This window comes from Mustelus asterias, chromosome 29, assembly GCF_964213995.1.
Source record: "Mustelus asterias chromosome 29, sMusAst1.hap1.1, whole genome shotgun sequence".
Lineage (NCBI taxonomy): Eukaryota > Metazoa > Chordata > Chondrichthyes > Carcharhiniformes > Triakidae > Mustelus > Mustelus asterias.
The window spans coordinates 11,928,668-11,944,007 of record NC_135829.1 but is presented as its reverse complement, the minus strand read 5'-3'; the positions used below and the strand labels follow the sequence as shown (position 1 = coordinate 11,944,007).

The 15,340-nt window shown below is 47.0% G+C and overlaps 1 protein-coding gene across 1 annotated transcript in view; it reads left to right on the top strand.

Moving 5' to 3' along the window:
- parp6b (poly (ADP-ribose) polymerase family, member 6b) overlaps nt 1-15,340 on the top strand; it is a 111,869-nt gene that overhangs the window by 25,952 nt on the left and 70,577 nt on the right. The window contains exon 4 of the mRNA XM_078200007.1: nt 2,006-2,083. Within this exon, the coding sequence (XP_078056133.1) occupies nt 2,006-2,083 (78 nt within the window). The remainder of the gene's footprint in view (nt 1-2,005; nt 2,084-15,340) is intronic.

Here is a 15,340-nt window from a genome sequence, read left to right as displayed (position 1 = left end):
AAGACATTGTCAAGAATGGGATCTTGCCATGTCAGCAGTTAGATTTGTGGACCCATCTCGCAATAGCCCATGACACAAGGGGCTAGAATACTGGACCACACTCTTGATGTTACTTAAATCTTATGATGTCCTGATAATCCATAATATTTTGTTTGCAAATAGAAAAATCAAATTCTCTGTTTTAATTAAGTTGACTTCCAGGTGAGGGAGGAGGTGGGGTAGTGGATTTGTCACTGGACTAGTAATCCAGAGACCCAGGCTAATGTTCTGGGGACACGGGTTCGAATCCCACCATGGCAGGTGGTGAAATTTGAATTCAATAAAAATCTAAAAATAAAGTGTTATAATGACAATGAACCATTGTTGCTTGTCGTAAAAACCAGTCTGGTTCACTAATATCCTTTAGGGAAAGAAATCTGCCATCCTTACCCGGCCTAGCCTACAGAGCCACAGCAATGTGGTTGAGGGGAAAGATTTAAAAGGGGCCTGAGGGCAGCTTCTTCACGCAGAGGGTGTTGCGTATATGGAATGAGCTGCCAGAGGAGGTGGTAGAGGCCGGTACAATCGCAACATTTAAAAAGCATTTGTATAAGGACATAAATGGGAAAGGATTTGATTTGATTTATTATTGTCGCATTTATTAGAATACAGTGAAAGGTATTGTTTCTTGCGCGCTATACAGACAAAGCATACCGTTCATAGAGAAGGAAAGGAGAGAGTGCAGAATGTAGTGTTACAGTCATAGCTAGGGTGTAGGGAAAGATCAACTTAATGTGAGGTAGGTCCATTCAAAAGTCTGATGGCAGCAGGGAAGAAGCTGTTCTTGAGTCGGTTGGTACGTGACCTCAGACTTCTGCATCTTTTTCCAGATGGAAAAAGGTGGAAGAGGGAATGTCCGGGGTGCGTGGGGTCCTTAATTATGCTGGCTGCTTTGCCAAGGCAGCGGGAAGTGTAGACAGAGTCAATGGATGGGAGGCTGGTTTGTGTAATGGACTGAGCCAAACACAGGTAATTGGGACTAGGTGTGAGGGCAGCATGGACCGGTTGGGCTGAAGGGCCTATTTCCATGCTGCATTGCTCAATGACTTTATGATTCTTGACAACCCAACTCTTAACTGCCCTCTGAAATGAGTAGGAAGACACTCAGCTCAAGGCTAGTTAGGGATGGGCAATACATGCTGGCCCAGCTAGCAATGCCCACTTCCCATAAATGAATTTTTAAAAAATCATGATTTCCTTTTGATTTTTTCTAAACTATTTGGGCGGCACGGCGGCACAGTGGTTAGCACTGCTGCTTCACAGTGCCAGGGACCCGGATTCAATTCCGGCCTCGGGCCACTGTCTGTGTAGAGTTTGCACATTCCCCCTGTGTCTGTGTGGGTTTCCTCCGGGCGCTCTGGTTTCCTCCCACAGTCTGAAAGATATGCTGGTTAGGTTGATTGGCCATGCTAAATTGACACGAGTGCTAACCGCTGTGCCACTGTGCTGCCCAAATTGCTTAGAAAAAATCAAAAGGAAATCAAGATTTTTTAAAAACTTCATTTATGGGAAGTGGGCATCGCGAGCTGGGCCAGCATTTATTGCCCATGTCTAACTAGCTGAGTGGCTTCCTACCCATTTCAGAGGGCAGTTAAGAGTTGGGTTGTTGAGAGTCATAGAGCAATACAGCACAGAAATAGGCCCTTCGGCCCAAACCAGTCCATGTCGACCATGGTGCCCTCCCAGCTAGTCCCAATTGCCGGTGTTTGGTCCAGTCCAACACGCAAACCAGCCTCCCACCCATTGACTCTGTCTATACTTCTTGCAGGGTAAATATGTGGGGTTATGGGAATAGAGCCTGGGTGGGATTGTGCTCGGTGCAGACTCGATGGGCCAAATGGCCTCCTTCTGCACTGTAGGGATTCTATGGATTATTTCTGTTTGGAGCTTGGTGCCATTATGCAGGCGAATGCGTTCAAGCGATGCAAGACATGACTTTGTTTTTATATCCATTACTTTCCTTTAGGACATCAAAGGTCAGCACAGGCCCGATGAGGATTCTGATGGGGACAATGACTCGGATGAATTCCTGTATGGAGTGCAGGTAATCAATTTTGATTTTGCTCACTTACGGTACAGACCAGGGTAAATATCCTCTTTTGTGAGTTCATAATTCCAGAGATTGAAGAGACACTGGATTTGTGGACAGAGACAGAAGGCCTGTAAACAAGGCCTCAAAAAATCAGCACTTGAATCGTCTTGCATTACGCTTTCAATCGTCATCTTCAGCAGGGAATTGGATATCATCCCACAAGGAGAAATTTGTAGGGTCATGTGTCGGAATTTTACCACCTTGCCCACCCGAGGCTCGTACGATCCCACCCGAGACTAACGGAGAATGCCGTTCTGCGAGCCTTGCCCGCCCCGATTCTGGGATGGGTGAGGCGGTAAAATTCCTGCCTTGGGGAAGGAGCAAGGCTATGGGACTAATTACGATAGGACTCCCAAAGAGACAACACAGACAAAATGGCCTCCTTATAGACTGCCCAACTCCTAGTTTTATCACTCATATCAACTTATATTAAGTAATGTCCTTCGTATAATGAATGTCACAAACAGGGGCAGGGGAGATCAGACATCAGCTGGAATTTTGCTGGCACGCCCACCCGGAGAACGGCATTCTCCATTGGCCTCGGGCGGGATTGTATGAACCTTGGGCGGACATGCCGGTAAAATTGAACCCACTGAATTAGAAATTGGTAACGTGAGAAGAGGTGGTTAAAGAGATGAGCTCCGAGGAAAGTTTTTTTAAAGATGATAGAAGCAAGGTGGCTGACGGAGGCAACTCCAGAACAAAGGTGACTGGAGATAAAAGCAAAACACTGCGGATGCCGGAATCTGAAACAAAAACAGAAAATGCTGGAAAATCTCAGCAGGTCTGACGGCACCTCTGGAGAGAGAATAGAGCCAACGTTTCGAGTCCGGATGACCTTTCTAAGTTGACGGAGGGTCATCCAGACTCGAAACGTTGGCTCCCTTCTCTCTCCACAGGTGGTGTCAAAGGTGGCTGGAGGCTGGGGTGAGGGAAGAAAGGATGGGTTGGAGGAACTTGGAGGTGGACAATCCTGCATTTCCATTGGACACTTGGTATGTGGGGCACATTAGCAGAGATTGTAATTGACTTGTGGAAATGAAATGAAAGAACTGAATCAATATCAGCCAGGAAGGGTGGCTCAGGCACACATGGTAGATCTCTTTGATTTAAATGGAAATGTAGAAATCTTGGGTTCAGTGATCATACTTCTTTCCTTTGGAATGAGAAATGAGACTTGATGAGCCTTGCATGTTGCAAGCTCTTATACATTAGCAACAGACCGTAGAATAATAGGATCCCTGGCGTGCAGAAGGAGGCCATTCAGCCCATCGCGTTTGCACTGATTCCCTGAAAGAACATCTCACCGAGGCCCACACCATTCCATCCCCCACTCCCCCTATCTCCATGGTTAATCCACCTAACCTACACATTTCTGGACACTAAGGTGCAATTTAACATGGCCAATTCTCCTAACTTACACATATTGGAACACTAAGGGGCAATTTAGAATGGCCAATCCACCTAACCTACATATCTTTGGACACTAAGGGCCAATCCACCTAACCCACACATGCTGGGACATTAAGAGGCAATTTAGCATGACCAATCCACCTAAGCTACACATCTTTGGAGTGCGGGAGGAAACCGGAGCACCCGGAGGAAACCCACCGCAGGCACGGGGAGAACGTGCAAACTCCACACACACAGTCACCCGAGGCCAGAATTGAACCTGGGTCCCTGGCGCTGTGAGGCAGCCGTGTTAACCACTGATGCAGCCCAGTTGGCCGTCCCGTTACATTAAATAATTACATTACATTCCACTTTTGTATTTTGGCAAAAAAAGGTCTTGCCACAAATTCTCATATCAAGACCCGGCCTTGAAGAGCGTAAAAGTTTTGAATTTATTTGGCCAATTATATTTCTCTTTCCTTTCTTTACTATAGAAAAGATATCTTGTGCTTTCATGATGCAATCAGGGGCAATGAGCAAAAAGAGTTTTTCTACAAAGTCCAAAGATGTGCGGGTTAGGTTGATTGGCCATGCTAAAAATTGCCCTTCGTGTCCTGAGATGCGTAGGTTAGAGGGATTAGTGGGTAAATATGTCGGGATATGGGGGTAGGGCCTGGGTGGGATTGTGGTCGGTGCAGACTCGATGGGCCGAATGGCCTCTTTCTGTACTGTAGGGTTTCTATGAACAAAGAACAAAGGACAGTACAGCACAGGAAACAGGCCCTTCGGCCCTCCAAGCCTGTGCCGCTCCTTGGTCCAACTAGACCAATCGTTTATATCCCTCCACTCCCATGATTCTATGATACAAATTCCCCTGACGCTACTCACAAAAATACTTCCAACTATCGAATCATCAGGAAATACTTCACAAACCTCGCTCAAAGCTGTGACGAAATATTTCATAGAATAGAATCCCTACAGTGCAGAAGGAGGCCACTCGGCCCATCGAGTCTGCACCGACAACAATCCCACCTATACATAAAATGAGCTTCACAAGCTCCACATTCAGACAATGGGGTAAGCTCAGTGTAGCCATTGGCACAAAGGCCATGCTGTCATTGGTTGAAGGACAAGTCCACTTCCGGTGCTCCAACTCTTTCCATTGGTCAACCCAGGTCCGATAACAATGCGGGGGCGGGACCCGACCCCACATTGGAGCGGGAGACACTTTGACATCCGGAGGCATGGAGCAGTTGTCCAATCCGCAGTGTTTTTGCTGCCATTCCCATAACCCCCCCATATTTACCCCGCTAATCCCCCTGAGAGATACAAAAGGTCCCAGAGGGGCAATTGTTTCACACAGAGGGTGGTGAGTGTCTGGAACAAGCTGCCAGAGATAGTAGTAGAGGCGGGTACAATTTTGTCTTTTAAAAAACATTTAGACAGTTACATGGGTAAGATGGGGGGGGTGTTAATTTGGCATGGCCAATCAACTTAATCCACACACCTTTGGACTGTGGGAGGAAACTGGAGAAAACCCAAGCAGACACGGGGAGAACGTGCAAACTCCACACAGACAGTGACCCGAGACCAGAATCGAACCCGGGTCCCTCGCGCTGTGAGGTAGCCACCGTGCCGCCCAACCTGAAGTAAATTATGTTCCCCCAAGCTCTCACTTCATGACTAATAATTCTGAAAGATGAAATTGTTTTTTTCTATGAATGACGATTTGTGTGGGGAACCTTTGGAGCCTGACTCGTCAATCGGCACCGTTTGGAAGTGTTGTGTGCACCGCGATAGATATTTTTACACGGGTGGCTGGCTTGTTATGTAAAACAGTGCGAATTCCATACAGCAGAGATGGAACCTGGTCGGTACAAATGACAGTTGATTGATCTGTCTGGATTTGGCAATTGGTCTATAAAATAATGAGGGGCACAGATCAGCTGGATAGTCAACATATTTTCCCAAAGGTAGGGGAGTCTAAAACTAGAGGGCATAGGTTTAAGGTGAGAGGGGAGAGATACAAAAGGGTCCAGAGGGGCAATTTTTTCACACAGAGGGTGGTGAGTCTAGAGAACGAGCTGCCAGAAGCAGTGCAATTTTGTCTTTTAAAAACCATTTAGACAGTTACATAAGTAAGATGGGTATGGAGGGATATGGACCAAATGTGGGCAATTGGGACTGGCTTAAAAAAAAGGGCGGCATGGACAAGTTGGGCTGAAGGGTCTGTTTCCATGCTGTAAACCTCTATGACAATGACTCTCTGACTCTACAGCTTAGGACTACTCTGAAATACGATTACGATGCCTGAAAAAAAAGGGCAAATTTTACAAATGGATTTGATGTAAATTGGAAGCCGGGTGAACAGACCTAAGCTATGTGATACATGCAGGCACCTTTCAGAACTACTACAGCACAAGGCCCCTTCACACGAAGGAGACTTGTGTCAAAGGTGAAGGACTTGAATAGCATGTATCTGGTTTAATGGTCTTATGATGTGGAGATGCCGGCGTTGGACTGGGGTAAACACAGTAAGAGTTTTAACAACACCAGGTTAAAGTCCAACAGGAAACCTGTTGGACTTTGACCTGGTGTTGTTAAAACTCTTAATGGTCTTATACAGGGGGACGCAGTTAGTAAAATCAATCCCAAGTATCCCAACTTCAATTCGCCAGTGCCATTCTGAACTTGACAGTTCTGGCACTGATTTGTAATCGCTGTGACAAAGTTCATCCATTATAAGGCCATAAGATCTGGGAGCATAATTAAGCCATTCGGTCCATCGAGTGTGCTCTGCCATTCGATCATGGCTGATACTTTTCTCAACCCGATTCTCCCGCCTTTTCCCCGTAACCCAGGCGAGGGCCTGGGTAAATTGCTCTGTTGGAGAGTCGGTGCAAATTCAATAGGCTCAATGGCCTCCTTGTGCACTGTCGAGATTCTGTAATTCTATGATCAGTAAAACTAAATTAACAATAAAAAGAGGCAGCTCCTTAGAGGGACACTGCATCAATCAAGAACAAATTCTAAAGGAAATTTAAAACATGAAATCAAAAGGTGATTAAAGGGGTCAATGACACACCCCTGTCCCACATTGTTCACGAGGCATGGAAGGCCACAATTGAACTGGTGGACTGCTGGATCTTTATGTGGAACTGGACTGGGTTTTGTAAGAGGGAGGTCGTGCCTTACAAATTTGATGGAGTTTTTTGAGGAAGTGACAAAAACGGTTGATGAAGGAAGGGCCGTGGATGTCGTCTATATGGATTTCAGTAAGGCATTTGACAAAGTCCCACATGGCAGGTTGGTTAAGAAGGTTAAGGCTCATGAGATACAAGGAGAAGTGGCTAGATGGGTGGAGAACTGGCTTGGCCATAGGAGACAGAGGGTAGTGGTCGAAGGGTCTTTTTCCGGCTGGAGGTCTGTGACTAGTGGTGTTCCGCAGGGCTCTGTACTGGGGCCTCTGCTATTTGTGATATATATAAATGATTTGGAAGAAGGTGTAACTGGTGTAATCAGCAAGTTTGCGGATGACACGAAGATGGCTGGACTTGCGGATAGCGAAGAGCATTGTCGGGCAATACAGCAGGATATAGATAGGCTGGAAAATTGGGCGGAGAGGTGGCAGATGGAGTTTAATCCGGATAAATGCGAAGTGATGCATTTTGGAAGAAATAATGTAGGGAGGAGTTATACAATAAATGGCAGAGTCATCAGGAGTATAGAAACACAGAGGGACCTAGATGTGCAAGTCCACAAATCCTTGAAGGTGGCAACACAGGTGGAGAAGGTGGTGAAGAAGGCATATGGTATGCTTGCCTTTATAGGATGGGGTATAGAGTATAAAAGTTGGAGTCTGATGATGCAGCTGTATAGAACGCTGGTTAGGCCACATTTGGAGTACTGCGTCCAGTTCTGGTTGCCGCACTACCAGAAGGATGTGGAGGCGTTAGAGAGAGTGCAGAGAAGGTTTACCAGGATGTTGCCTGGTATGGAGGGTCTTAGCTATGAGGAGAGATTGGGTAAACTGGGGTTGTTCTCCCTGGAAAGACGGAGAATGAGGGGAGATCTAATAGAGGTGTACAAGATTATGAAGGGTATAGATAGGGTGAACAGTGGGAAGCTTTTTCCCAGGTCGGAGGTGACGATGTTTTTTACACAGAGGGTGGTGGGGGCCTGGAATGCGCTGCCAAGTAGGGTGGTGGAGGCAGGCACGCTGACATCGTTTAAGACTTACCTGGATAGTCACATGAGCAGCCTGGGAATGGAGGGATACAAACGATTGGTCTAGTTGGACCAAGGAGCGGCACAGGCTTGGAGGGCCGAAGGGCCTGTTTCCTGTGCTGTACTGTTCTTTGTTCTTGGACAACCCAGACCCCAAACTGCCTGAATTCTGCATATTGTCCAGTACCTGCAAAGGTTAGCAAAATGGTTCAATTGGGGTGTTTGCAAATTGATTTTCACTTCAAGCAATCACACTGTTTAAAGTTTATTTATTAGTGTCACAAGTAGGCTGACATTAGCACTATGGTACAGGAAGAGGTCGTTTGGCCCATCGAGATCAATCCCACCCAGACCCTGTCCCCGTAACCCCCATGTATTTATCCTGCTAATCCCCTTGACGTTAATGGGCAATTTAACATGGCCAATCCACCTAACCCGCACATCTTTGGACTGTGGCAGGAAACCGGAGCACCCGGAGGAAACCCACGCAGAGACCGGGAGATCGTGCAAACTCCACACAGGCAGTGTCCCAGGGCTGGAATTGAACCCGGCTCACTGGCGCTGTGAAGCAGCAGTGCTAACCACTGTGCCACCGTGTCATCTCTGCAATCTCCTTACTCCAAAACATTCAGTCCTCGGGCACCTTTTACCCATTCCATTTTATTTAGTTTATTTATTAGTGTCACGAGTAGGCTTTCATTAACATTACAATGAAGTTACTGTGAAGATCCCCTAGTCGCCACACTCCAGTGCCTGTTCGGGTACACTGAGGGAGAATTTAGCATGGCCAATGCACCTAACCAGCACGTCTTTTTTTTGGACTGTGGGAGGAAACCGGAGCACCCGGTGGAAACCCGCGTAGACACGGGGAGAATGTGCAATCTCCTCACAGACAGTGACCCAAGACAGGAATTGAACCCGGCTCCTTGGCGCTGTGAGGCAGCAGTGCTAACCACTGTGCCACCATGCCACCCCAGGTAGTTACCCGAGGCTGGAATTGAACCCGGGTCCCTGGCACCGTGAGGCAGCAGTGCTAACCACTGTGCCACCGTGTCACCCCAGGTAGTTACCCGAGGCTGGAATTGAACCCGGCTCCCTGGCGCTGTGAGGCAGCAGTGCTAACCACTGTGCCACCATGCCACCCCAGGTAGTTACCCGAGGCTGGAATTGAACCCGGGTCCCTGGCACCGTGAGGCAGCAGTGCTAACCACTGTGTCACCATGCCACCCCAGGTAGTTACCCGAGGCTGGAATTGAACCCGGGTCCCTGGCGCTGTGAGGCAGCAGTGCTAACCACTGTGCCACCATGCTGCCCGAACTGATCGTTTCCTTTGAGAAAAAGCCCATGATGCGGATTGCACACTGGACACCGTTGCCAAACTATCAATGCAGATACCCAATGGGGAAAAGGATCTTCCTTTGGGAGCATGAGAATTTATAACACGCTTGACGAGAAACAAACTTGATTTGGTCCAAGTGTAGTGTAGTAGGAATTAGGTCACATATAACACTTAGATTGTCCATGTGCTTAACGTCAATTATACTCTCTGAGTTAACCATCAGAGCTGACTGAATTTGTTATGTTTCTGTGGGAACTCCATTGGGACATTTTTTAAAAGCTTTTTTCAGTCAGGAATGTTTCATTACTTTAAGCATTACTGCTTAAATCATCCACAATGCAGAGGCAAAACAACTAGGCTGGAAGTACCTTTCATTACAGTCATCATGAAAGTCAGACTCCACAATCTAGGTAGTCAATTAACGTCCATATTGACAGCTTAATAGATGTGTTTTCTTTTGTTAAAAAGCATTTGAGGTTGCATGCATGCATGTCGCTGCATGCGTTACGCATGTCTGCATGTCCTTTGGGATGTATGTCTGTGAGAACCATTGACCTAAATTGATAGCCTTATGGTCTGGGGACTCTTGCACTCCCGTATCCAAAGTGAATGGGCTCTTGGGGCACTCTCCTTTGTTTTTCAATAGACCCTAGAAGCCCCGGGGCACATTCGGCCCATACGGAGCCTGCACAAGCTGCGTGTTACAGAAATGATGCGGAGAAAAGGACATACAGCTGTCCCAAAGAACAAGTTAGAAAGACATTAGAATTGGAAATATAAACACAAGATCGTAGAATCCTGACAGTGCAGAAAGAGGCCATTCGTCCCATCGAGTCTGCACTGACTCTCCAAAAGAGCATCCCATCCAGGCCCTCCCCTCCATCCCAGCCCCGTAACCCCGCGCATTTACCATGGGCGTTCCACCTAATCTGCACACCATTGTACGCTAAGGGGCAATTTAACACGGCCAATCCACTAACATACATAATAAAAGTAAATTACTGCGGATGCTGGAATCTGAACCAAAAGAGAAAATGCTGAAATTTACTTTTGCATTTTCTCTTTTGGTTCCACCGAACATAAATATGTTTGAATACTAAGGGGCAATTTAGCATGGCCAATCCACCTAACCTGCACACCTTTGGACACTAAGGGGCAATTTAGCATGGCCAATCCACTCAAGCTACACATCTTTGGACACTAAGGGGCAATTTGGCATGGCCAATCCACCTAACCTACTCATCTTTGGACACTAAAGGGCAATTTAGCATGGCCAATCCATCTAACCTACACATCTTTGGACACTAAGGGGCAATTTAGCATGGCCAATCCACCCAAGCTACACATCTTTGGACACTAAGGGGCAATTTAGCATGGCCTATCCACCTAACCTGCACATCTTTGGACACTAAAGGGCAATTTAGCATGGCCAATCCATCTAACCTACACATCTTTGGACACTAAAGGGCAATTTAGCATGGCCAATCCATCTAACCTACACATCTTTGGACACTAAAGGGCAATTTAGCATGGCCAATCCATCTAACCTACACATCTTTGGACACTAAGGGGCAATTTAGCATGGCCAATCTACCCAACCTGCACATCTTTGGACTGAAAATGCTAGATATCCTTGGCTGGTCGGTAAATAGAATGGGAAAGAGGGATAAAGGGTTGGATTTGACTTCGGGTTGCAGGATCCCGATGTCCAGGCAAAAAATGCGCCCCAAGCCTGCACTTCGCGGCAACGGGACTAGCTCAGTGATTGGTCCAACCATTTAAGGAAAATATGTGGGCTCCTGATGCTGTCGATCCAATCAGAGGGTCCACAGCTCTGAAGCCTGGGCAACCCTCCTCGGTGAGGTGGGTGCTGCTGAGGCAGGTAAGTGACCTCAGGGGGGGGGTCCAGATGAGGAAATTAGTTTTATTTTAAAAGGACTGTGGGATTGGGGTTGGAGAGTGGATGTCACCTTCAGGGAAAGCACTGGGGCTTTTCCTGCTTCCCAAAGTTTGGGCTAGTGTGCGTCTGGTCCTTCTGGGCTGCAGCAGGGAGGTCCATTAACCTGGTGGATTCCACACGTACTAGGGGCCTGGACCACAATTGGCAAAATTCCAGTGCTGTAATTAATTGGGAAGGCGATGGTCTCGTGGTATTATCATTAGACTATTAATTCAGAAACTCAGCTCATGTTCTGGGGACCCAGGTTCAAATCCCGCCACAGCAGCTGGTGAAATTTGAATTCAATAAAAAAAAAACTGGAATTAGGAATCTCGATTGTCGGAAAGACCCATCTGGTTCACTAATGTCCTTTAGGGAAGGAAATCTGCCATCCTTACCTGGTCTGGCTTACATGTGACTCCAGAGCCACAGCAATGTGGTTGACTCTCAACTGCCCTCCAAGGGCAACGAGGGATGGGCAATGAATGAATAAAAAAAGATAAGAACTGGAATTCTCTGACCACGCCTGCGGCTGGGATTATCCAGTACCAGCACTGTGAACAGAGATTTGGCCGAGCACTAAATTCTCCGATCTCGCTGGCAGTGGTAGCAGGGTGTGAGCAAAACCGGAGAATTCCGCTCAAGATCCTAAAGTTTGCAAATTGGCAGCCCATTTTTCTTACAGCCTGTGAGGATGGCAGGGTGGCACAGTGGTTAGCACTGCTGCCTCACTGCGCCAGGGGCCCGGGTTCGATTCCCGGCTCGGGTCACTGTCTGTGCGGAGTCTGCACGTTCTCCCCGTGTCTGCGTGGGTTTCCTCCGGGTGCTCTGGTTTCCTCTCACAGTCCGAAAGACGTGCTGGTTAGGTGCATTGGCCGTGCTAAATTCTCTCTCAATGTACCAGGAGTGTGGCGACGGGGGGATTTTCACAGTAACTTCATTGCAGCATTAATGTAAGCCTACTTGTGACACTAATAAATAAGCTTAAACTTAAACTTGCCACTGGGGAACCACTGTTTCCCCCTCCAGACCTGCTGCATTGTTCTCACTATCTGGGTAGAATCATAGAAACCATACAGTGCAGAAAGAGGCCATTCGGCCCATCGAGTCTGCACTGACCACAATCCCACCCAGGCCCTACCCCCATATCCCTACATATTTTACCTGCTAATCCCTCTAACCTACGCATCTCAGGACACTAAGGGGCAATTTTAGCATGGCCAATCAACCTAACCCACACGTCTTTGGACTGGGTAGTTAGTAAATTTCTGCCCAATCTTCAAGTCAATGACTTTTGATCAGAACTCAACACAGATTTGAAGAGTATTTGTCAGCCTGAAACGTTAACTGTGTTTCTCGTTCCACGGTGGATATCTAACCTGCCTTGTGTTCCCAACATTTTCTGTCAAAACATTTTATTTTTCACCCGCAGTATTTTGGTTTTGTTTCACTGTTGTACTGGGGTCCAGTATGGATCAGAAAAACCAGGAAGAAGTGCACTGTTAGAGTAATCAAGTTATCACTGAGAAATGAACATAATAAAATATTTGATTATCTATTTTATAAGATGTAGCTGAATCTTAAATTAATTCCTATCTCTGGGTGGAAGTAATTAATGGACATCTCTGTAAAAAGATAAGAGAAGAGGGCGGCACGGTGGCACAGTAGTTAGCACTGCTGCCTCACAGCGCCAAGGACCCGGGTTCAATTCCGGTTTCATAGAATCAGAGAATCCCGACAGTGCAGAAGAAAGCCATTCGGCCCATTGAGTCTGCACCAACCACAATCCCACCCACGCCCAATCCCCATAACCCCTCATATTTATCCTGCTAGTCCCCCTGACACTAAGGGGCAATTTATCGTGGCCACTCTACCTAACCGGCACATCTTTGGGCTGTGGGAGGAAACCGGAGCACCTGCAGGAAACCCACGCAGACACGGGGAGAATGTGCAAACTCTACACAGACAGTCACCCAAGACCAGAATCGAACCCGGGTCCCTGGCGCTCTGAGGCAACAGTGCTAATCACTGTGCCACCGTGCCGCCTCGGGTCATTGTCTGTGTGGAGTTTGCACATTCTCCCCGTGTCTGCGTGCGTTTCCTCCGGGTGCTCTGGTTTCCTCCCATAGTCCAAAGATGTGAAGGTTGGGTGGATTGGCCATGCTATATTGATCCTTAGGGCGGAGTTTTTCCGGCACCTCCGCCCGAGGTTCGTATGATCCCACCCGAGGCCATTGGAGAATGCCCCGGAATCGGGGCGGGCGTGCCGGTAAAATTCTGGTCTTAGTGACAGGGGGATTAGCAGGGGATTGGGCCTGGGTGGGATTGTTGCCGGTGCAGGCTCATTGGGCCGAATGGCCCCTTTCTGCACTGTAGGGATTCTATGATTCTATTCCACAAAGTCATGGATTCTCTGGAGCTTTGTCCACATTTATTGAAGATTCCACTGATGTTTTTATGAATGAAAATGTTTGTTGATTTTAATAACCTCTGAAGCAATAGAGCAGAATTTAATGGAGTGATTAATATTCAGAATATTTCAGAGACCCGGCAAAGTAATTATGGTTAACAGGGAGGAGACTTCCTGCAAAACTAAGAAGAGGGCAAAATGGGAACAAAAGAGGAAAACCAGGATATATAGGAGCAGAATGAGGCCATTCAGCCCATCGAGTCTGCTTCACCATTCGATCATGGCTGATAAGTTTCTCAACCCCATTCTCCCACCTTTTCCCCGTAACCTTTGATCCCCTTACCAATCAAGAACCTATCTATCTCTGTCTTAAATACACTCAATGACCTGGCCTCCACAGCCTTCTGCGGCAATGCATTCCACTGATTCATCACCCTCTGGCTGCAGAAATTCCTCCTCATCTCGGTTGTAAAGGGTCACACCTTTACCCTGAGGCTGTGCCCTTGGATCTGAGTCTCTCCGACTAATGGAAACATCTTCCCCATGTCCATTCTATTCAGGCCTTTCAGTATTCTGTAAGTTTCAATGAGATCCCCCCTCATCCTTCTAATCTCCATTGTGTCATTATTTTGTAACCTGTTGTAATGTTAGGAGACTGGTACTGCAGTCCACAAATGGGGCTATTGTGAGGAGACAAGAAGCTGGCTTATCCATTACTGAGGAGGTGGTGGTGTCGTGGTAATGCAAATGGATTAGGAATCCAGAGGAACAGGCCAAGACTCTGGAGACATGGGTTCAAATCCCACCATGCACAGCTGGGAATTTTCACAGTCACTTCAGTGCAGTGTTAATGTAAACCTACCTGTGACACTAATAAATAAACTTTAACTTTAAACTTTGGTGGAACTTAAATTCAATGAATAAATTCTGGAATTGTAAACTAGCCTCAGTAATGTTAATCATGAACATTCATTGTAGTACGGTGACGTAGTGGTTAGCATTGCTGCTTCACAGTGCAGGGTTCGATTCCCGGGTTGGGTCACTGCCTGTGTGGAGGTTGCACATTCTCCCAGTGTCTGTGTGGGTTTCCTCCAGGCGCTCCGGTTTCCTCCCACAGTCCAGAAACTGTGCGGATCAGGTTGACTATCAATGCTAAATTGCTCCTTAGTGTCAGGGGGATTAGTAGGTTAAATATGTGGGGTTACAGGGATAAAGCCGATTGTGGTCGGTGCAGGCTTGACGGGCCAAATGGCCTCCTTCTGCACCGTAGGAATTTTAAAAATTCATTTGTGGGACATGGGCGTCGCTGGCTGGGCCAGCATTTATTGCCCATCCCTCGTTGCCCGAAGGCAATTGAGAGTCAACCACATTGCTGTGGCTCTGGAGTCACATGTAGTAAGAAGTTTAACAACACCAGGTTAAAGTCCAACAGGTTTATTTGGTAGCAAAAGCCACACCAGCTTTCGGAGCTCCAAGCCCCTTCTTTAGGTGAGTGGGAATTCTGTTCACAAACAGGGCATATAAAGACACAGACTCAATTTACATGAATAATGGTTGGAATGTGAATACTTACAACTAATCAACTCTTTAAGAAACAAAACTGTTTCTTAAACAAAATTGTTTCTTAAAGACTTGATTAGTTGTAAGTATTCACATTCCAACCATTATTCATGTAAATTGAGTTTGTGTCTTTATATGCCCCGTTTGTGAACAGAATTCCCACTCACCTGAAGAAGGGGCATGGAGCTCCGAAAGCTGGTGTGGCTTTTGCTACCAAATAAACCTATTGGACTGTAACCTGGTGTTGTTAAACTTCTTACTGTGTGTATACCAGTCCAACGTCGGCATCTCCACGTCACATGTAGGCCAGACCGGGTAAGGACGGCAGATTTCCTTCCCTCA